The sequence below is a fragment of the Hemicordylus capensis genome, chromosome 6 (assembly GCF_027244095.1).
Source record: "Hemicordylus capensis ecotype Gifberg chromosome 6, rHemCap1.1.pri, whole genome shotgun sequence".
NCBI lineage: Eukaryota > Metazoa > Chordata > Lepidosauria > Squamata > Cordylidae > Hemicordylus > Hemicordylus capensis.
Genome location: NC_069662.1, coordinates 43,172,923 through 43,194,727, shown reverse-complemented (window position 1 = coordinate 43,194,727; position 21,805 = coordinate 43,172,923). Strand labels below are relative to the sequence as shown.

General features: G+C 45.7%; 1 protein-coding gene across 23 annotated transcripts in view; it reads left to right on the top strand.

Moving 5' to 3' along the window:
- SRCIN1 (SRC kinase signaling inhibitor 1) overlaps positions 1-21,805 on the top strand; it is a 402,584-nt gene that overhangs the window by 317,129 nt on the left and 63,650 nt on the right. For all 23 annotated transcript variants that reach the window (XM_053259951.1, XM_053259948.1, XM_053259957.1 and 20 more), the window contains 3 exons: positions 793-971; positions 8,114-8,289; positions 14,766-14,896. In XM_053259951.1, the coding sequence (XP_053115926.1) occupies positions 793-971; positions 8,114-8,289; positions 14,766-14,896 (486 nt within the window). The remainder of the gene's footprint in view (positions 1-792; positions 972-8,113; positions 8,290-14,765; positions 14,897-21,805) is intronic.

Genomic DNA, 21,805 nt, shown 5'->3' with positions numbered 1-21,805 from the left:
TCTACTTCCTTTGCTCTTGGAGAGTAGATGGAAACATCTCTCTCTCTCCACTTATCCATTATGTAGCTTTTAGACCAGGGCTAGGTCTTTACTATCCAGAATGTATTTCACCAGTACAGTTTGGATTGTACAACAATCTCCATGCGTGTTCTTTAGATGACTGCAGCAACAGAACTCTGCACTCTACTCTGTAACTGGTGTGGGTAGCTTCCTTTATTGGCACTTTGAAAAATAATTACAAACTCCAACAAGTACCAGAGTGAAGGCAGGAAGCTTTGCCCTCCCCCCGGTTTAGTTTCAGGATAACATCACATAGCCAAATCTAACTGTGTATGTGACCTTGTCTCAAGGCTAAATCAAGTGAGGGGCAGTGCTTCCTGCTGGTTCTGAATTGGTGTCATGATGCTGTCACATAGACAGATCTAATTGGCTTTGTGGCATTTTCATGAAGCCAGATCAGAGTGAGGGTAGTGCTTCCAAAAGAAAGGGTTTTTTTTCACAGTCAACAAACAGGGTGACAAAATGGAAGGGAGCGTTTCAGCTCAGTTCTAATCACAGCAACACTATCTTGCAAGGAGTAGCAGTAAGAGGAGAGGAGGGATAGATATTCCCAGGAGTGGAAATGGAAATAAAGTATGAGGTCAACATAGCACCCACACTTTCTTGGATTGCTGATTGTAGCATTCAGACAGAGAAAGATTAGAGTGACACACAACCTGAACTCCTGGTAAAAACTCACAGCTGCCATTGGCCATGATTCTCAATGGACCTCTACGTTTGTCTCTCCTTCAGCCCCCAGCAGAAGTGGCGTAGGGACCCCAGTCCCTGGCCCTCCACCCCCTTCTGCAACCAGTACACCAGCTGGGCAGCCCACTGCCATCACCCGCCTGCACATGCAGCTGCATCTTCATGACTTGCAACAGAATGCTAGTGACCTCCGCAACCAACTACAGCAACTCAAGAAGCTGCAGGTAAGTGGGAAAGCTTGACATATACTTGTTGTCACATAAGATCAAGTGCAGAATGTGGTGTTGAACACAGAATTTTGCTTCGTGAGAATCATAAGTTCCCTTTTATTTTTTTATTTTTTTAAAAAGCAAGTTTTAGCCCTTATGGTCACAAAGATATACTGCAAAATGTGTGGGCAATGCCTGCTGAAATCTCAGAAGCCAGAGGGCTGGCTGAATAAGAATCCCAGTGCTTGGGGATGCTCCTTAACCATCTCCGTGACTAGCAACACCAGAATTAACATTTTACATCAAAAATGATGCAAATGTGTGCAAATTGCCTAATATATACACCTCTTAAAATTCAGCTTTTCTTGGTGTAGGACTTGGATTGCCTTGGTGCAGAACTTTAAAAAAAATTCTTTTAAGTGCAAATTACACAGCCCTGGGCTGGAGCTTGTTTCCATGGTAAACTGAAAACAAGTTGCTGGCTGAATTTCAAAAAAGCTGAATAGATATAATCTGGGAGAACCTACCATGCCCCTGGAACACAAGAACTCCTGATACTGTTTGTGACCAGTGGCCAAAGCAAAAACTGCCTCTGCTTTGATAGGAGAGAGTTTTTAATGTGACTATTGGGGTGTTGCTCTTCACAATATTTGTCAGTGGGGGGCATGTTGCTTTGGTGGACGCCCTTCCAGTTGAGGTGGTCCTTGGCAGAAGATGATATGGTGGTGGGCATAGGACATGCCAGGTGAGGGGAAGGCATACTGGCTCTACCAAAGTAATCCTACCCTCCGGTCCTCCTCCCATTCAAGGAGACCCCAGTAACTCTCCCAGCAGTCCATCTTGCCTGAAACTGGTGCTATTAAATGCCAGGTCCATAAATGTAAAGATCACAGCCATCCAGGAGGTTATCCTGGGTGAGCACACTGACCTAGTGTGCATTATGGAGACCTGATTGGATAAGGAGCGAGATGTGAATCTCTCCCAACTGTGCTCACTGGGTTTCCGAGTGCAGCATCAGCCAAGGTGGGGGTGTGGAGGTGGGTTGCCCTGTTTTATCAGGAGACCATCCCTCTCATCAGATGCATTGTCTGCCATTCTGACCAGTTCGAGTGCCTGCTTGTAGTGATGGGATCGCGAGACAACATTGGGATTCTGTTGGTAGACCACCCACCCTGCTGTCTAATAGTCTTCATGCCTGAGCTGCTTGAGGTGGTCTCAGATGTGGCATCGAGGACCCAAGGCTGTTAGTCTTGGGGGACTTTAATATCCTTGCTGAGGCCACCTTGTCTGGTGCAACTCAGGACTTCATGTCCTCCATGATGACCATGAGCTTGTATCAAAAGATTTCTGGTCCCACACATGTGGCAGGGCATATGCTTAACTTGGTCTTTGGGTCAATGGTGGACAGTGGTGCTCCGTGGATAGTCCAGGAGGCCTTAGTACTGTTGTGTGGATGGACTACTGTCTGGCGAAGACTGGATTAAGGGTGGACCCAATACATCAGTGTTTTAAAAAAACAATTAAAAACACAACTTTTAAAGAGGCTTGTTAATGTTTTATCTAGGCACTGTCCAGACTAGCTGCTCATCAGCAGCAAAATGCTTCCGTTCAGGCAAGTCGCATTTGGAACGTAAATAGCAGGGGGAGCATTCTCGCAGCAACTAACGACCCCAAAGACCAGCAACTTTTTCACGCCGGATATACGATGTCCTAGCTCTATATCGCAGCAATTAAATTCAAGACAAGGCCTTGGAAATGTGAACAGTACCCTGCAGTCCGCATAGGACTGCAGTGTCACGACGCAGGAAGCGTGGAAGCCCGCTTTTGAGATCCGTCCTGATCCCATTGCAAGGTCTAGTCTGGAAAGCTCTGCTGCTGATATCTGCTAGGTTCTTTAGTTTTTATAGTTCTCAGTTTTTAGCTTTTTATTAATTTGAACCATTTAAAAAATGTAATTTTAAACATGGTTTTTGCCTGGCCTTTTAACTTGTTTTACTTTATTAATCTTATTTTACATTGTATCTGTTGTATTAATGTTGTGAGCCGTCCCGAGCGGTAGTCTACTGGAGGGGCGGGGTATATGGCCTTTTTTCATTTCACCCTTTTGCCTTTTGCCGCTACAGCTCCCTGTTACACAGTGATGACTGCAGTGCTCTTCCTAGCAGCTAGTAGGTGGTGGCTGTCAATCCACCCCCCCCCCGCGAATGCCCCTCAGAAAGACACTGCCTAGGAGGGGTGGGGTATAAATATTTCAAATAAATAATTAAATAAATAAATGATGTAGCATTCTCTTAGGGTGCATTCTGGAGGGGGTGGGAATGGGCTGCAAAAACACACACACATTTATATCCCACTTTTCCTCCAAGGAGCTCAGAGTGGTGTACATGGTTATGTTATATAGCTGGGTAAGTTTCAGTGCTCTCTTGAAATCATCCCCCACCTCCTCAAAATTTCCCCAAATTCTTAATCAATTCAATCAATTTATTACAGCCATAGGCCATACAGACAACATACAGAGATAAAAACAGGATTACCACCTGCAAACCGGGTGGCAAAATGGAGATGGAATTTAACCACAGCCCTAACACTCTCCCATAGTTCTTACCTGGGCTGAGCCAATCTTCTTGATTTAGCATGGTCCAGCTTCTCATGCCCACCCCACCCCCGCATGGCTCTCATTCCTTCTCGCCCTGTTATGACTCCCCCCAACCCACTCCCCATACATTTCCCTTTGTTTGTGCCATCAAGGTACATATTGCTTTGCAGCGTATCATGAGCGGAAGAAGGTTTGCCTTGAAGAGTTTACAGTCTAAACTAAACACCCGCTAACTGGGCCAAGAGGCATCTTTGAAAGTGGCAGCTTCCTTATATTTAGCAGGCCGAGGGCAACAGTCCCTATTCAGGCCAGCCCAGCATCCCTCCCAGTGGCTGTTGCTGGTGTCTCCCTTGTGTTTCTTTTTAGAGGACGAGCCATGTTGGGACATGGAAACATGTTCTCATTCCTTCAGCTATGTAACCACTCTTAAGAACCCTTTTGTTGTTGCTGTTGAAAAGCATTATATACACATTCTTAGTAATAATACTTGTGGACATAGGAAGCTGTCTTATATTGGTCCATCTCGCTCAGCATTGTCTACACAGCCAGGCTGGCAGCGGCTTCTCCAAGGTTGCAGGCAGGAGTCTCTCTCAGCCCTATCTTGGAGATGCCAGGGAGGGAACTTGGAACCTTTTGCTCTTCCCAGAGTGGCTCTCAGAAGCACACGCATCTCCCTCAGTTTCAGAGCAAATGCCAGCCAGCTCTGCATATGCAGCGTGGCCGGGAGCTGCTCTCCCTGCCAGGAGAGCAGCTCCCGGCCACGCTGCGAGCACAATACTGCCGGTATTTGCTCTGAAATGGAGCACACGGCCCAGTTTCAGAGCGAAGCTGCTCCCCTAGCTCAGGTGCAGGCGCGGGGCTTGCTTCCCCAACCTCCCCCAGGCAAACACACATGGTGGCGCTACTGCCAGGAGCCGGGCACACGGGCAGTCCGCGAGGCTGCCTGCCGCTCGCTGGCACAGTGGGGCCCCTCCAAACGCCTGGCCTGTGGCTACCACCCCGGTCTCCCTGCCCTAAGGTCAGGCCTGCAAGTGCTCTTCCCCATGCCCTGAGGGGCATATCTTACGGTGCTCACACATGTAGTCCCCCATTCAAATGCCAACCAGGGCAGACTCTGCTTAGCAAAGGGAACAATTCATGCTTACTGCACAAAACCAGTTCTCCTCCCATAGGTGGCCTGTAGGTAAGGGAGAAGCACGGATTACAAAGGATGAATGCAAGCAAAGGTTGCTTCTTGTACTTGGGATTCCTTTCAGTTTGGGATAAGGCTAAGGCAGTGATCTGCATTGATCTGCATTGTAAAGCTCAGGAGCCAGTGGTGTCCTTCATCAACACTAAGTGTGGCTCCGTGACTAATTGTTTATTGGGCCTGTGTGAAGCTTCGACTGAAATTGAATGCTCTGCACAGTCCCCCTGGCACCATGTGGAGATGACCATTTTCACTGTGAAGTGCTTCACTTTGCCCAGCGCTGGGGGGCTCCTTTAAGGGAAACGGAGCCCTCTTGAGCCCCTGCACCATCGTGGAAGGCAGGCACAGAGTGCTGGGTGTAGCCCTTCCCAACGCTTTCAGAGCTCTTAAGAGAGGACTCGCTCTCTCTTAAAGGGCCCTGGCTCCCAGCACTGAAAAAAAGCACTGTGCACACAGTGGCACAGTGGGAAATGGCTTTCACGTTGAAGGTTTGTTGCCAAAGTCACTTGATGTGTGAGCACTGTCATCCTCCTCAGGGGATGGAGCCGCTCTGGGAAGAGCAGAGAAGGTTCCAAGTTCCTTCCCTGGCAGCATCTCCAAGAGAGGGCTGAGAGAGATTCCTGCCTGCAGCCTTGGAGAAGCCGCTGCCAGTCTGTGGAGACAATACTGAGCTAGATGGGCCAAGGGTCTGACTCAGTCTATGGCAGCTTCCTATGTTCCTATGTTCCCTTGGCTAAGGGATCAGCCTGTTGGTTTTGCCTTGCTGCTTCCTCACCACTAACCTTCTCTCTACATCCATGGGGAAGCAAGCAAGATGCCCTGCAAGGCAGCCAGTCACTCATTCTTCCTCTCCTTTCGCTCCCCGGTTTCTTTCCCACTGTTGGCTTTTATTCTCATTAGCAGGGCTCACCAAAACAAAGCCTTCTCAGTGATGGGCGACATTATTTTGGAGTATCTGGCACCAAACGAAAGGCCAGATGGCGGTTGCGCATCCAGAGCCAGCGAGGTCTGATCTTGCCATCCCCGACTGCGGGAAGAGCCTGTGTTTCCTCGGAGCTGCTTAGCTCCAGAGATAATTAGCCGTGACAGCTTGTTGGAAGCTGGAAAGTGGCGAATGGTGCAGGGGGTGGAAAGGCAAATGGCTCACGCTCCCTCATCTCCCCCCGACACATCTGAACTTTGGGAAACCTGCCATGTCTGGTCTCTGAACCGCCTTTCTCTATCAATGCCAATCATGTGCGGAATGGATCACTCCACTGGGCGCTGGGAGGACAGCCTGAGATCATAGATGCTTCACCCAACAGAAGGCATGCTTAGACCAAGGCATGTAAAGGGCTTAATCTGAGTTGTAACCCAAATATATATATAACCCATATATATATAAATATGTATACATATATATACACATACACAGACAGCCACTTGTGCAAAAATCATTTTGACCTATTGGTCTCTCCCGCACCCCACCCATTAAATTACATATATAACTTGCTGGGTTCAAGGAAAAGATATCATCAGCCCTCCAGTCTCTCTGGGGCAGAGAGAAATTCACTGGATACGGATCCAGAGGCTTTCTACATCTTTTCCTGTTGTCATTACCAGGATTTCGCCCTGGGATACATATCCTTTTAAAAAACCTTCTAATGATTTTATTATTTTGATTTTTAAAAGAGAGAAAGAAAGAATCACCATGTACTTCTTATAAAATTCATACAGTTCCAGCGTTTGTATATTCTAATCCAATTTCAGTTCATACAAAGAAAGAAAGAAAGAAAAGAAAGCAAATGTGCTAGACAGAGTCAAGTCCTGTGTTTGTAATGCAGTATCCCGCATATCATAATGGTAATGACATCGGTTGCCCAAAGCATGGCAACAAGCCTGAAATGCAAGCGCAGAAGAAAGGGGCGGGGGAATCCAAGCTGCTGAATACACATTTGTTTGCTTTTGTATGGTAGAGGAATATGCACATGGGCACCTGCTCTGTGTACACATTATGTGGTACGTGAGCTTTGTGTGCAGAACATGTGTGCAAAGGCCCAGTTCACGCCCAGTTAATGCCCGGTCATGCTTCTTCCTCCTCCGTGAACTCTGCAAGCAGTTTCATATCGCTTGGTTGGAGAAAATAGCAAGGGCTCTTGTGGCTGTGGAGCAACCCTAAGATTGGAACGCAGCCCACTGGGAATTATGTCTGTGCAAACCCCATTGGAGCATTCCCAGGTTTGTGGACAACTCCTGTTCATTTTGGTGGGGCTTAGATGGAGATCTTATCTGCATGGTGGCTCTGAAGAGAGTCAGATGTGCATCAGCAATGTGGCCAACCTTCATAAATCCACATACATGCTGGTGATTTCTTTCTTTCTTCTTCTTCTTTTTTTAATGTTTAAATTTTTATTGATTTTAACAATATCTTAACATTCACATCACATTAAACAAATATTGACTTCCCGCTCACCCCTCCTCGTGAATCACGAACTATAGAATTAACCCTTGCTATAATAATAATTCAAAACATATATCTTAAACCTTACAAACTCGATTTTGATCTACCCAACCTGCTAATATTACTAAATTTCAAACCCTGTTGTAAAATCAATATTAGGAAAATAGTTCTTTAAGTATAATAAGAATGGTTTCCAATCTTCTTTAAAGCATTCCAAATTTTGGTCTCTTATCAGTACTGTAAGCTTTGCCATCTCCGCATATTACATGCTGGTGATTTCATACCACATCAGTCCCTTGTTGTCCGTGGCTATACAGTGCAAACAAGGGTAACTGCTTTGTCTGGTTCCTGCTTTTCCAGCTTTCTTTTAAGATGCTAGCTAATGGCATGGGAAGCTGCCATACCAGTGCACCCCAAAGGAGCTACTTCCCTAAACCATAGCAAGCAAACGTATGTACATTCCTGCCCAACTGAGAAATGGTGTTTTGCACACTAACATGAGGCACATGGAAATCCCTAAGGAGACAGACATGTTTTCCTACATACAGAAGGCTTCTGTGTACACAGGACAGCAAATCAGGCTTGAAGGAACCTGTTTCCATACCAGGATTTGATTTGCTGGTTTAGGGCAAATGCCTTTGAAGTAAACCCACAAGCCAGAAGGAAAAGGATACTCACTGCAGAAAACAAACTTCAGCCAGTTATATCAGTAGCAATTAAGTTGCATTCTAAATCAGTTGATAGTTCTGGATGCTCTTCAGGTGTGGGCCAGAAAAGGTTGAGAGGTTCCTTTCTCTTTCCCTTTCCCTTTCCTTTCTCCATCCATCTCTCTGACTGCCTGGTGGATTATGGACTCTGTGTTCCTAAACTGTAACTGTTACTGCTTGTGCAACATCTTGACTTCTTGGCCTTCCTCTACCTTGTCCTTTCAGCTGCAAAATCAGGAGACAGTAAAGACCATGCTGCGGCGAACGGAGACAGAGATCAGTGTGCGGGTGACGGACACCATGCGCAAACAGGAGGATCCTTTGCAGCGGCAGCGCACTCTGGTGGAAGAGGAGCGTCTCCGTTACCTCAACGAGGAAGAGCTCATCACCCAGCAGCTGAAGTGAGGGTTTTGCAGAAGCGGGGATGTGTGTGTGCCGTTTTTCTATCATGATTTATTTACTGACTACATTTTTACACTGCCTTTCTGCCAAAGCACTCGAGACAGTTTACATATTACAATAATGGCTTGCAGTCTAAGAGACATAATCCAAAAAGAAAAAGGAACAGAGAGGGAAGAGAAAGATAAACATACTCAGGAATCAAACTCTTTCATACAGTCACATAATGAAGTCATTCACACAATCAAAAACTGTGTTCTGCCTGGGTTTGGAAGCTGTGTGTGCTCCCAATTTTTAGTTGCGTGGAGGCATGGTAAGAGGAAAATCTGAGTAGAAGTGATCATGTGGAAGCAAGGAAGGAGAAAAAGTTACCTAGGTTTTCCTCCTGCCTTGCTTTCACACAATCACTCCTGCCCAGGTTTTCCTCCGACCTTGCTCCCACACAACTGAAAATTGGGAACACACAGAGCTCCCAAAACTGAGTAGAACACAGTTTTTGATTGTGTGAATGACCTCAATTAAGTTATATAAAACTGGGTGGAATGGTGGATGGAGACCATCCTTGGATGGAGACAGTTCTGAGAAAGGAGGAGCCAGATGGCAGTTGATCCCAGTCAAGCCAATGGAAGGCCATTTCACCTCTCCCTCAGGTGCAGTCAGGTAGAATGGTTGCTGATGGAGGCAGTTCTGTCAGGGGAGAAGCCAATCATGGCTGCAGATATGTCAGGGCAGGACCGCCTTTAGTGTGTATGAATGCCGCCGAACAGGGCGCCTTGGTGGGGCACAGCTTAGAGGCTCACTTGGGGCAAAATTGAAAATAACTTTCATTTTTCATGCGAGTGCCGATTTCAGTTTTTGCACAGAACATCAGTTAGCCTAAAGTCAGCCCTGGGTCAGTGGGTTAAATTCAAAGGTGATCTATGTGCCCTCACCCCACTGGACTCAGTAATACCAAATCCCCAATTTGAATAAAACTGACTGAGAAGGGATATAAGTTTTTTTTTTTTTAGTTATTAATTTAAATCTATGAACATATACAGTCCTGGCTGTGACAACAAACAAATGCTAATATTTTATCAACTTAAAGCAAGCCTGGTTTCCTCTCATTAAAAATGAGCCTTGATTAACAAAAAGAGGAGGAAGTTGGACAAATGAAAAAAGAAGGAAAAGGGGGAAATAAAGAATTATTCAATGAAGCAGTCTAAGGCTTAAATCCTAAATTACTTACTAGGAGTAAATCCCCATAGCTCAATGAGACTTACTTCAGAGTTATTTGTTTGATTGATTTATATCTCATTCTTTCTCAAAGGTTCAGAGGTGATAACAGCATTTTAAAAATATTAAATATGCATAGGACTGGCCTGCACAAAAGCTATACAAATTCTGTCAGAATACCTTGCTGCTCTTTGTACTTTCTCCTGGGCTGCTAATAACACATAAATTGCTAGAATCTCTCTCTCTCTCTCTCTCTCTCTCTCTCTCTCTCTCTCATACACACATGTATATGGAAATTAAATTTCCAGAGTTTCCATTTTTAGCGATCAAAAAAAGGCACAATTTAACCATAACATTTGCACATCTTTGAGATCTCAAATGATGGGAAATACTAGTGATAGGCAAAAATGCACACATCCACGCACACAAATTTCACAGCCTCATTTGCTAGTAGCATTGCTCAGAGGGAATTCTGGTAGTGGTGGGACCAGGCCTGAGTTGTTAGCCTGGTTTTGCCCCTTCCCCCATTCATTCCAAAAGCTCTCAGCTCATCCTCCGAACAATCCTTGAGTAAATGAATGTAAACAGAGCTACATATTATGTTGCAGGTGTTTTTTTTTAAGCCAGTATTTTATTTTTTTTTTTAAAAAGCCAAACTCCTCACTTGCCAGAACGATGCTTTCTGAAACAAATATAAGATTAGTTTATTAATATATCTGAGGTGGATAACACAGAAAACAAAAGTGCTGTTTTGGTTGAAGAAGACGAGTAGATGTAATAACTGTGGGTTGACCACTTGGTATAGAAATCAAAAGAAGGTTTATGGAATACTCTTCCAGAATGAGCGTATCAACCAGGAATGGTTGGAGCTGAGTTAGCTGAATTTTTCAGAAGCTTATCCTGTTGCACTGGTGCTTTGTTCGTCAGGATGTTTTCTGGTGTTGGATAACTTTTTAAGAAGAACCAGTGGAAACTTGTGAAAAAGTAGTGACTGGCTTTAAATTGAAATACCTACACCCTCCCCTCTCCTGCCATTCATCAACAGCAGCAGAACAGTGAGGAAAACCCTCACTGTCTAGCCTCCATCACAAGCCTCTGCCACAAGCCTACCTCACAGCCTCCGTCACAAGCCTGCATCACAGAGTGGTGGAGGAGGTATGGACAAAGGCAGCGGCCTCTCTGCTCCCATGGACCTCCCCAGAAGCCAGCTTCCAGGTCTCTCTTTCTCCTCTGGAAGCAGCAAGCCATGCAGGCCCCTCTGCACTCAGCACATATTTCTGCTCCTGACAATTAAAGGATATGTATGTGGGATCTCGTGTGTCCTGTATGCCCAGAGGGAAGTACAGAGGGCCTTGAGTTGCTGTGACATGGTGCATTGCTGTGCACTTGACGTAACAGGCGCCATGACACTTTGCCTCCCATGCCCTGGCCCTTCATACACAGGGAGCAGGACTGTACCACTTGTTAGTTCTAAAACCTGGTCCTTGGTCACATCTATTTGAGATCGAATTTTCACTTCTGAAAAACAATGTAAAAGTTGTGTGTACCTTTGCAGCTTTGTCCACAGAGAAGACAGATGCTAAGAGTTCATTTGGAATTATATCTGCAATCCTAAACACATTTACTAGGGAGTAAGTCCAACTGAAGTCACTGCGACTTACTTCCAAACAAGCATACATAGGATTGCACTGTGCTGGAAATCACCTTCCTTTTTAGAGTTTCCTGAGCTTTGCCTAACTATACTGGCAACCTTTTTACTTGGATTTGCTGCTTTTTTCCAGTCTGTGATAGATGTTATTTGATCCTGTATTATACTGGGGTTTTATAACCTTCAAGATTTCTGAAAGGATTTGACTTTCCTAGCTCTACTTTTCAGCTTCCTATAAACTTATCCCCTCATTTCTGAGCAATCCCCACTTTTAAAATTAAATATGGCTATGTCAGACTTCTGGGCTCACACTAGATTCTGGGCACAGTTTAGCATTAAATCAATAGTCGCTTCTCCTCATGACAGTTGAATGGCTAACTGTTCCAAGGCACAATCATTGATTGTATCTAAAAATGTCATGACTCAAATTTGCATTTACCCAATCAACTCAAGGGCAGATGAAGTCATCCATTATTCCCACAATTTCTGTTGGGTAACCTTGTTGATTTCTTTCTGCTAGGCATGGAAGAGAATATTCTTCAACCACTGAGTTTTTCTGAATATCCTTCACCTGGGGGCACTTAAAGAATTGGAGAATTGTTCTCTAATTCTCAAAGTCTCAGCTCATGAATTTCTTCACACAGGAATAATTCACATGTCCATAGATGACATTCCTTAAGGAGAGGCGGGGGTCGGGGTGGGGTGGGGGGCTATGAATTGAGACTTCTGGGGTTTTTTTAAGGGTGCACAAGCAGCTTATGGAACCTGTTTAATTTTATAACCAAGTTTATGAGCACAATCATATATTGGTTTTTGTAAGCTAGTCAAAAAATGTTAATTTCCAGTTCTAAAGGCACCTGAGCTACTGAAAGTTATTTTGCAAGCCAAAGAGAAGAGTTATTAACAGGTATTCAGTACACCATCAACCCTTCTTCTGTCTCTCCCTTCATTCAGTAAGGTCTCTTACTGAATATTGTTATTAATTAATAATTAATACACTTTATTTGTTAGCTGCCCCATAACAAATTGTTCTCTGCCGGCTCACAATACAGCATAAAAACATCAAGCAAAAACACATAACACATGAAGTCACAATGCACCCCCCCCCAAAACAAACAAACAAACAAAAAAATACATTTGTCCCTTGCCAACCGCATGGGTTCTGCTCCTGGAAACCCTTGCAGTTGGCAAATTTGCAGTAGGGAAGTCATTGACTTCAATGGGAGAAGGGGTAAGGGGAATCATGAGTGCCAAAGTGCCTGAAAAAAACCAAAAGTTTTTAAAAATCCCCCCTGACCACCAGGAAATGTTCCTGACCCCGGGAACAAAAACCCTGACCCCTGGAAATGACCCCATGACTCTGGAAATGATGCTCCAAACACCCCAAAATCACTCCCCAACCCCCTGAAATCACCCCTGACCCTTGGATTAACCCTGTAACCCCAGAAATTGGCCTAAAAAGTGGTCAAATTTTTTTAATGGCGTCAACCACGAATACTCAAATCGTGGTTGGTGGGGTGGGGGGGGGTGACAGTTTGCCAGTCGTGGATACTAAAATCCATGATTGGCAAACCCACTGTTGGCGAGGGACAACTGTACAATACAAAACATTTTAAAAACTTTTCTTTAAAGTAAGTTTTAAAAATCAAAATTTTAAAGCCTGAGTGAACAAAAAGGTCTTCACCTGGCATCAAAAAGTACAAAGTGATGAAGCCAAGTGAACCTCACTAGGGAAGCTATTCCATAAATGGGGTGTAACCACCGAAAAGACCCTTTTCCCTAGTAGCCACCCACTTCACCTCATTTGGCAGGGGCACTCGGAGCAGATCCTCCAAAGAACATCTTTAGGTCCGAGTCAGGAAATATGTGGCAAGGCGCTCCCTCAGATAATCTGGTCCCAAGCCATTTAGGGCTTTAAAGGTTAAAACCAGCACTTTGAATTGGGCCCAGAAATGGACTGGAACCTAGTGCAGCTGATGAAGCACTGGTGTAATATGATCAAAACATCCAGTCTCAGTTAATAATCTTACAGCCCTGCACTTTTCAGACCATTTTCAAAGGCAGCCCCACATACAATACAGTGCAGTAATCTAAGTGAGAAGTTACCAGAGCTTGAGTAACTGTGGCCAAGCTATCTCTGTCCAGGTCAGGTTGCGGTTGGCATATCAGCCAAAGCTTATAAAACAGTATGAATTATACACAGTATGTATAATTCATACATGGCACAGGAGCCATGTGTTGAGTGGAAGACTACCATTCTGCTTTTTATGAATCTGTATGTCCACATTTCCTGAGCACATACAAAGTCACAGAGTTGTTAATAAACTTGGTTATAAAATTAAATAGATTATGTCAGCTGCTTGTACAGTGATTTTCTTGCTCTTTTATAGAAAGCAAGCAACGATTCAAGAAGCCTCAGTTCTTTATGTACCCCTCAATGGTGGGTCGCCACAATTGGTTCTTCTTCATTTTCTTCCTTTGAATGAAGATCATGATAGGGGGCAGAATTATGCAATGCCAGATAAAGCCTCATGAGAATTTTGGTGAATAAAGTTCAATAGATATTCCTCAGAACAACACCCCACCCCCCTCATATTCTCCCCTGAGAAATTTTAGAGAATATTTTGGGGACATATTCTCCCCAAGTTGACTTTCTGCATTGAAAGATCACAGCCAGAGATAGGCCAGCAATTTCTTTCTACTGTGATGTTTAATTTATTGGACTTATCCCACAACCACACATACACCATTCACACATAGGCCACAATCCAACACAGAGAGCCGGGTCTCACGATCAGTGAGACCCAGTTTAGAACCGTGAGCGGGGAGGGAGCCCTCGGTGGCTAGATCAGCTGCCCACACAATTGCCAGCTCCGTGACGGAGCTGGCGGGGGCTGGGGAGCTCGGGGGCCATGTGGCCCCCGGAAGCGCCAGTATGCCTTGCGTGAGCACGCAGGACATACTGGGGAGATCCCCGGAGCCGGGAGGCAGATTTTCACCACCCCTCCGGGGGTCTGCTCACAAGTAACCACGGCGCGGAGCCGTGCCGCAGTTACTCATGATCAGATAGCCTGGGTTTGCGGAGCACTCGCTCCGCAAACCCGGGCTAAAGGGAGGAATACAGAAGCGGGTGACCTGCTTGTAAACCACCAGGCTCGCCTGCAAGCCCAGTGGTTTAATACGATCGGCAAAAATTGGGCTAGGCTCTCCTAGCCCGATCTTTGCCGATCGTGAGAATAGCCCCCGAGTTAAGCAGGCTTACTCCCATTGATTTTAGTGGACTTAGTGTGCTTGACTGTTGAAATGTCGCAGTGCATGAACCTACCACTCACACATCACACATTCTTACAGTCAAGCACATGCCTGTGTGAAGTGATCCCCTGTGTGAAATGATCTTAATAGTTTAGCAGAAGCATTTTCAAATGGCTGGAAAGAGGAGAGACAGTAGGAAGTGAAGGCCAACAGAGAGGATGTTTAGATTTTAAAAATGGTAAAGTTAATAGGTGTTGTATAGTCTTTTCCTCCTCTGTTTTTTGTAGAGAGAGAGTTACCCACCTACCCTCATATTTTCTCTCTCTCTGAACTCTGTGTGATCTTGTTTGTGTGTGTCTGCAGCGACATGGAGAAATCGGTGGAGAAGATCCAGAAAGACTTGACCCACAATCACCGCCTTATCTCCACACAAGAACTGGAGGAGAAATTTCTGGTGCTCAAGCAGCTGGGAGATACGTTGATGGAGCTGAAGGGTGAGAGGGGGTGGGAGATATGTGACTGGGTTGGAAGAGAGTTTCTCCTGGGCTGCAGTATTTGGCACAGAATTTGAGTGTGTGAGGATTTTTTTTTAAAAAGGAAGTTTCTAGACCTTGTATTTATTGCAGAGAGGAGTTTGAGAAATATACAGTGTCTCTGCAGAAATCTACCTTTCCTGTTTTGGGAACAGAGTTTCCCCCCATCACATTATTTGATCTGTGCATGGGTTGCTGCTGGATGATGGTCCTGTCTTGTTGACCTCCAGCAATGATTCTGTGATTCCATTATCTGCATCCCACTTTCATAGCCCTCAGCCATGTTTACCTCACACTCTTCCACCACTTCTTAGTTTTATCTTTCTTTTTGCCACCACCGCCACCATGCCGAAATGATTTCCAAATTCTGCCAGTCCAGATTTAAAATACCAGGTTTAGAGTGTGCTTTGGACAACTTTCCTATGCATGTTGTACTTGAAGCAGTGTGAATTCTTGACTGTAAAATTTTGAGGGTGTGTTTTTGGGTGCAGATTTTGCATTGTTTGTCACACATATTATGAACAGCCTTTTTCTAAAGGCCCCAGGGAACTATGGGCTTTTCCAAGATATTAGTCACTAGTATTTTTAAGCCCGTTATAATAACGGGCGCTAGCCTTTTATTTTCGCTTTTAAGTGTTTCTTATTTATGCAGGCTGTTTTCCCGCCCTTAGTTTGGAGGGGGGCGGAATTCCTCAATATGTGATTGGTTGGCCGGGGAAAGGGTGAGGAAATGGCAGCTGCAGTCCGCTCTATGAGCTGGGCTTGCTGGGAACTTGGTTTGTGCTTGTGGAACTGTGTGTGTTCTGGCAGCCCGCCCTCCCAGCTGGCTGAGTCCTCCTCTCCCCCCCCCTCACGTTTAAGGGCTAAAATGGCCCATTGAAATGCCCCCGTGGCCATCGCCGCCAACCGGCCGCCCGCCCTCCAAGCTGATATTTGCAGAAAAACCCACCACCCCCACGTTTAAGGGCCAAAACGGCCCATGAACATGCCCCCGCGGCTGTCGCCGCCGACCAACCGCCCGCCCTCCCAGCTGCCGAGACCTCTTCTGCCCGGGGCCACGTCCTTTAATCGATTGCATTAGCAACGTAGAGAAGAAGAGAGGAGCTCGCATGCTGAGCTCCTCACTCCTTAAAGCCTCTTCCCGTACTGGCGCTTTGGTCGCAAAGGACGCCTAACTTTGCGGCCAAAACGCCAGTACGGGAAGAGGCTTTAAGGAGTGAGGAGCTCTGCATGCGAGTGCCTCTCTCCTTCTCTACGTTGCTAATGCAATCGATTAAAGGACGTGGCCTCGGGCAGAAGAGATCGGGTACGGGTAAGGAGGTCTCGGCAGCTGGGAGGGCGGGAGGGCGGTTGGCGGCGATAGCCGCGGGGGCATTTTCATGGGCCGTTTTGGCCCTTAAATGTGGGGGCGGGGTTTTTTGTGCAATTATCAGCTTGGAGGGAGGGCGGCCAGTCAGCGGTGGTGGCCGCAGGGCCACTTAAATGGGCCGTTTTGGTCTGTCCCTAAACACAACACGGTCTGTCCTTAAACTTTGGAAAAGATGGCCGCCCGTGTCTGGGCGGCCATATCTTTTTCAGCAGTTCTGAGCATGCGCTCCGCGCATGCTCAGAACTGCCGAAAAAGACACGGGCGCACGGGATCACACACAGGGCTTTTATTATATAGGATAAGCACACATGACCTGTGATGCTGGCTCAGACCAAAGGTCCATAATTTCCAACACTGACCAGCCAGAGTCCCTGGGAAGCTCACAAGCAGGACACGATGGAGGCAGAAAGTGTATCTCCTGTGGCTTATCATCAGCATCTGGTTGCCAGAGATATTCCTGCTCCAAGTTATTATAGGCAATAGCTGCTACTGACTGGACATCCTCCATCAGTCAATAGACCAGCTGTCCTCCTTTTTTCAGAGCAAATGATGCTAATGGCTATCACAGCATGCTATGGCAATCAGTCCCATAGGCTGATTTATACCTTGGATGGGGAAAGTGCTACTTTCTGTTTGTCTTCCTGCCAATTACTTATTTATTATTCAATGGATGAATTTTAGCAGTGGGGCCGGCGGGGGGAGGGGGGGCGGGGAGAGGAGGTAATAACGATTTACCAAGTGGTAGCTTGCCACAGAGTGCACATGGCCACTTTTTCATCTATGTCTTCCTTCCAACCAATGGGAAAAATTTTGCGACACTTCTGTACCTGATAAGAAAGCAAGGGAGTGTTAAAATTCTCCATTGCCAATGTTGCTAATGTTGCCAAGGATTGGCTTAACAAGTGAATATGTGCACAGTATTGTGTGTTGATACCTGGTCAGCATTCGCCTAATGGTCATGAATAATTCCAACTGCCCCCCTTCATTTTCCCCATACCACTCAGCTGTGTTGATGCTGGTGGCATTTTTAAAATTTATTTATTTATTTATTTATTTATTGTTAGTTAATTTTCCAGAACAACATATTCTTTAAAAATTGGCATATAAAAGTAAATGCAATATCAAAAAAGACAACCAGATTTTTTAAATAGTTGTAACTCCACGGGATGTGTGCACCATCCCTGTGTGCTTACATGACGGGTACGGATGCTAATGTTTATGCGACTTACATACACAGCCAACCGCACAGCCACAGAAACGTAAGCATGTGGAGGTCCCCTGCATGATGCTCGCCTGCCCGTGTCCCCGTTTGCCCTGCTGCTCGCTGTCTGAGCATATTCTGGGGACGCCAACTGATCTAACATGACAGTTCATGCTTTGTTCCCCTTTGCCTCCTCCTAGGGAGGCGAGTTCTTGGCCTTCCCTTCTCCTCCTCTCTCACCCCCCTCCAACAGTTTCTTGTCACTGAGCTAGAGATCTTCCTCAGTGCCCCCCCCCACTTCATTTAGATGCATTTGTTTCTCCTCTCTATAGGAAGCTCCAGAGAGCAGCCTTTTGCAGAGTCATTTTCCTTATCAAGAGAGAACTGCAGCTCTCCTTATTTTTATAAAATGCCATTAAAAAGATGGATGGCCTTTTTGTAACACCTGTTTCTTTGCAAATATACACACCGAGTAAGCATGGAGCTGAAAGAAGGGGGCAGGCAAGCACTCTTCAAAGTAGCATCTTGGATGTGCGGCAGCCTTGTGCGTGCCACCACCACGATGCAGCTGCACGCAGCCTTTTGGGAAGGACAGCACCGCAACCGGAACAGCGGTGGGGCGGAGGAGGAGCAGGTAAGGACCTGTGTGCCTTATTCTTAAAGCTACTGCTTCTGCTTGCCCCTCACCGAAATGTTTCGGTCGGATGAGGCCACCCGAATCATTTCAGCGCCTCTCTAATGAGGCGCTGAATCGATTCAGGCACATCCCTAGTCTATGTTCACAGTTGCAATTGCAAATTGCTATTAAGCCCCATTCAAGCAAGCAGGGTTTGCCCAGTAGTTAGTAGCCACCAGCCACTGAGGCCATTAAGCAAACGTCAAGCTATACAAAAGCCTGGAGATGGTTATCTTGTCACTTGGCATCACACAGTAACAATCCCATTTCATATCTGGACCTTTGTAAACAAAAATGGGAGCATTTATTTATGTATTTATTTATATATAGAGAGAGAATGTTTATACACCACTTTTCCACACACAAAATCTCAAAGCAGTTTATATAGCAAAAAGAATGAGAAAATTGTTCCCAGATGGAAAGGGGCTTACAATGAAAAAGGAATGCAAGGCAGACACTAGCAGCATCAGCCTATAGACACTGCATTGGGTTGAACAGGGACAGACACTATCACTCTGCTAATCAGAAGACAGGGTGAAGACACCCTGCTCAATAGAAGACACAGAGACAGTTTTAACATCCCTTTGCACAGTTGGTAGGGTTTCTCTTTCAAGGATTCAAGGCAGGCAGCAAACGAGAGTGCACACAAATGGGGCAGAAGTAGAAGTGAAAGACTGCATTCTACTGTGGGTCAATTAATCCAGAATAGGAACATCTCCCTCTGATTCATGCTCTCAGTAATACAAGATAGATTATTTTCTCTACCCCCGACAAACATTCATGGGGAAAGAGGGAAATTCCATCCTTTTGTCATTGCTCAACTATTATGAGTATGAACTTAAATCTGCGTTAAGAGATAACGGATCCATATTAAGTGCCTTTGAATGTGCGCCCATGAAGGTCTCTGAAGGAGAACTTGCCAGATTTGGATTCAGGAAGGAATTTATCCACTTCAAATCAAGATTAGCTAGCAAGCTGGAGAATGAGGGGGTTGTTGGGGGGTTGCTTTTGTTGCCTGTCTTCTCCTGTAGCAAGTCGTTTGGCCCCCTTGCCTGAGCCATCTGGACAATTTGACCACACTAGCGCTGCCCTGCCTTCAGCTGCCTGTGCTGCAGGGCACCTGGTACTATCCTGGTCTCTGTTTTTGTGGCCTGCTGTGCTGATAATGCTGTTAGGGCTGGTGATCTGGAAGGAAGCCAGCAGGTGAGCCAGAAAGCACTGCAGACAGGCAGGTAAACAGGTGCAAGCTGTCTGAGAACAGCTCATTCGGAGCCTGCTCAGGAGCCAAGCAGGTGTGAACAGCTTTATAGGAGCAGGGGGCAAACTCTGTTGACCCCTCGTATCACATGGCATACCCCATTCTGATCTGTCATGTTACCCTTTGGCTGTCAACCGTGGTATCACTGAAGCATAGCTCTCTACTCTTGCAAGCTGCTACAATGAGACCAAGAGTATGGCTTCTGGTCCTGATACCAGAGTCCCCAGTTTCAAACCAGCTTATATTTCTAAGGACATTTCCCGACAGGGAAATATTCCATTTGAAAACCGAAGGTGTTTGCTTTGATCTGTCCATATTGTGTCGAGCCCTTTCACACAAAGCATTAGCGTTTATCTACCCTCTATTCACACTGCTTACTTTCCTCCATGCACTATTACTCAGTGCCATCTGCTGGTCACTTGTGGTGAAAGTGATGAAAATGGTCTCTTTTGACACTACTTTAAAAGAAGTTTAATTTTCAAATGGCTGCATTGGCTGGCAGCTGACACTGCATAACAGCACACGGAAGAAGTAAGCAGTGTGAACAACAAGTCAATAAATGCTAATATATCACGTGAAAAGGAGCTACATAATTTGGACAGGGAGTCAATAATGCAAATACCTTCCATTTTCAAATGGAATGTTTCCCTGTCTGGAAATGCCCCAAGTTAAGCTTAACTGTGGGCAGGCAGAAGCCCGTCCCTTTCTCTCACAAACCACCCTTTATACCACACACACAGTCCATCTGCATTGACTGAATTTCACGCAGCTGGCCCAAGAAAAGCTGCATCCCATCTTGTGTCCAGCTCCAATTAGTGTTGCACTTCCAGCTGTTGTTGTGTGGAAGTTAGTACTACATAAAACACGCACTAACTTTAATGCTCCATGGTGGCCCTTATGCTCCTCATCCATTATTAGAGCCTTTTCCTTTTGGAGGTTCCACCTTTCTACAGTACTCACCAACAGGCACTTCATTTCTTTATCAGTTCTTCCCCCTTATAAATTTCACCCCCGCCCTCATGAAAGAGTATTTTAAGAGGCCACAGCTGCCTATGCACATTTTTAGCAGTATTGCAAATAAATTCACAAATGTTACTAGCCCACCTACCATTACATATGAATGTAAGTCATTTGTGGCACATCAAAAGCTTGGGGGAGTGGGGGGAAGATAACTTTCATAATTTTCATCCCCATTGCAGAAACCTTTCCTACCTGATGCCTGTAAGCAGTGCTTACTCACCACAGAATGAGGGGGCAAATAACTATTTACAAGCCTAAACTTATAGGGCTGCTTTTAAACAGTGAGACCCAACCGAGTCATCTTGAAGGGAAGATGCATGTATTGTATTATGGTAAATGTCAAAAACGTGGTGATTGTTGGTATTTACCCAGTAAGTCTTAAGATTTTAATCATGCCAAGAGGGAAACTTTGGAAAATGCTGACATTTACTGGAAGTGTCAAAGCCAGCTGGAATGTCTTCAGTAAAAATCCAAATATGAGCTTAATTATCCCAGTTTTCCAAAAAAGGACCTTTTCCCCAGTCTGCGGATGTAAATATCAAAAAAGCACATTCATGACACAAAGAGCCTTTTTTCACAAGCAGTGAGAAAGGGTTACCCGGTTTGTGGGGAGGAAGCCCGAAAGCACTTTCCTCCCCACAGATGGTCATTTGGCCATCCCTGGACAGGTGCATCGCCCGCCCAGATGAGCACCAGGTGCTGCCAGCAGTTCCGATGGTCGAAGTACCAGGATGCAATGCCGTGCGTCACACCCCCCCCCCGGAGCTCCAATAAGGTACCGCGCAAGTGTGCAGTGCATTATGGGGATCCCCCCTCCCCTCCCCAAGTCTGCCAGATATAGCTGCAGCCTGCAATGTCAGTAATGCAGTGCATGAACCAGACTTGGGCAGGTTCAGACTTCTCACCCACTGGGAGTGCACACTCTTGCATCCTGATATTTTCCTAAATTCTTACTCTTGTTCAGACCAGCTGGTGATAGTCTGAACTAGAGATATGCACCAGATGGATTTTTCGTTTCATTTCAAGTTCAAAACGAAACGCAAAATGCTTGAAACGTTTCATCAAAACAGTAGCCAAACCAGATGTTTCAACAAAACAAAATCAAGACATTTTGAGTGTTTTCAGTGCCATTTTGGCAGGTGGCTTTCCTAGGGAGAGCTGGCCTACCAGTTAGGGTTGGCAGATAGACCAGGCCTTCGCCCCAGACTTAGCATGTTGGCCTGCCTCAGAGAACGGATCTATCTGATTTACCAGGCAGGCCAGTGTGCTAAATCCAGGGCGAAGGCCTGGTCTGCCTGCCTCACATGGTGGCTAGACCAGTCCTCTGTGACAGGCTGACGTACTAT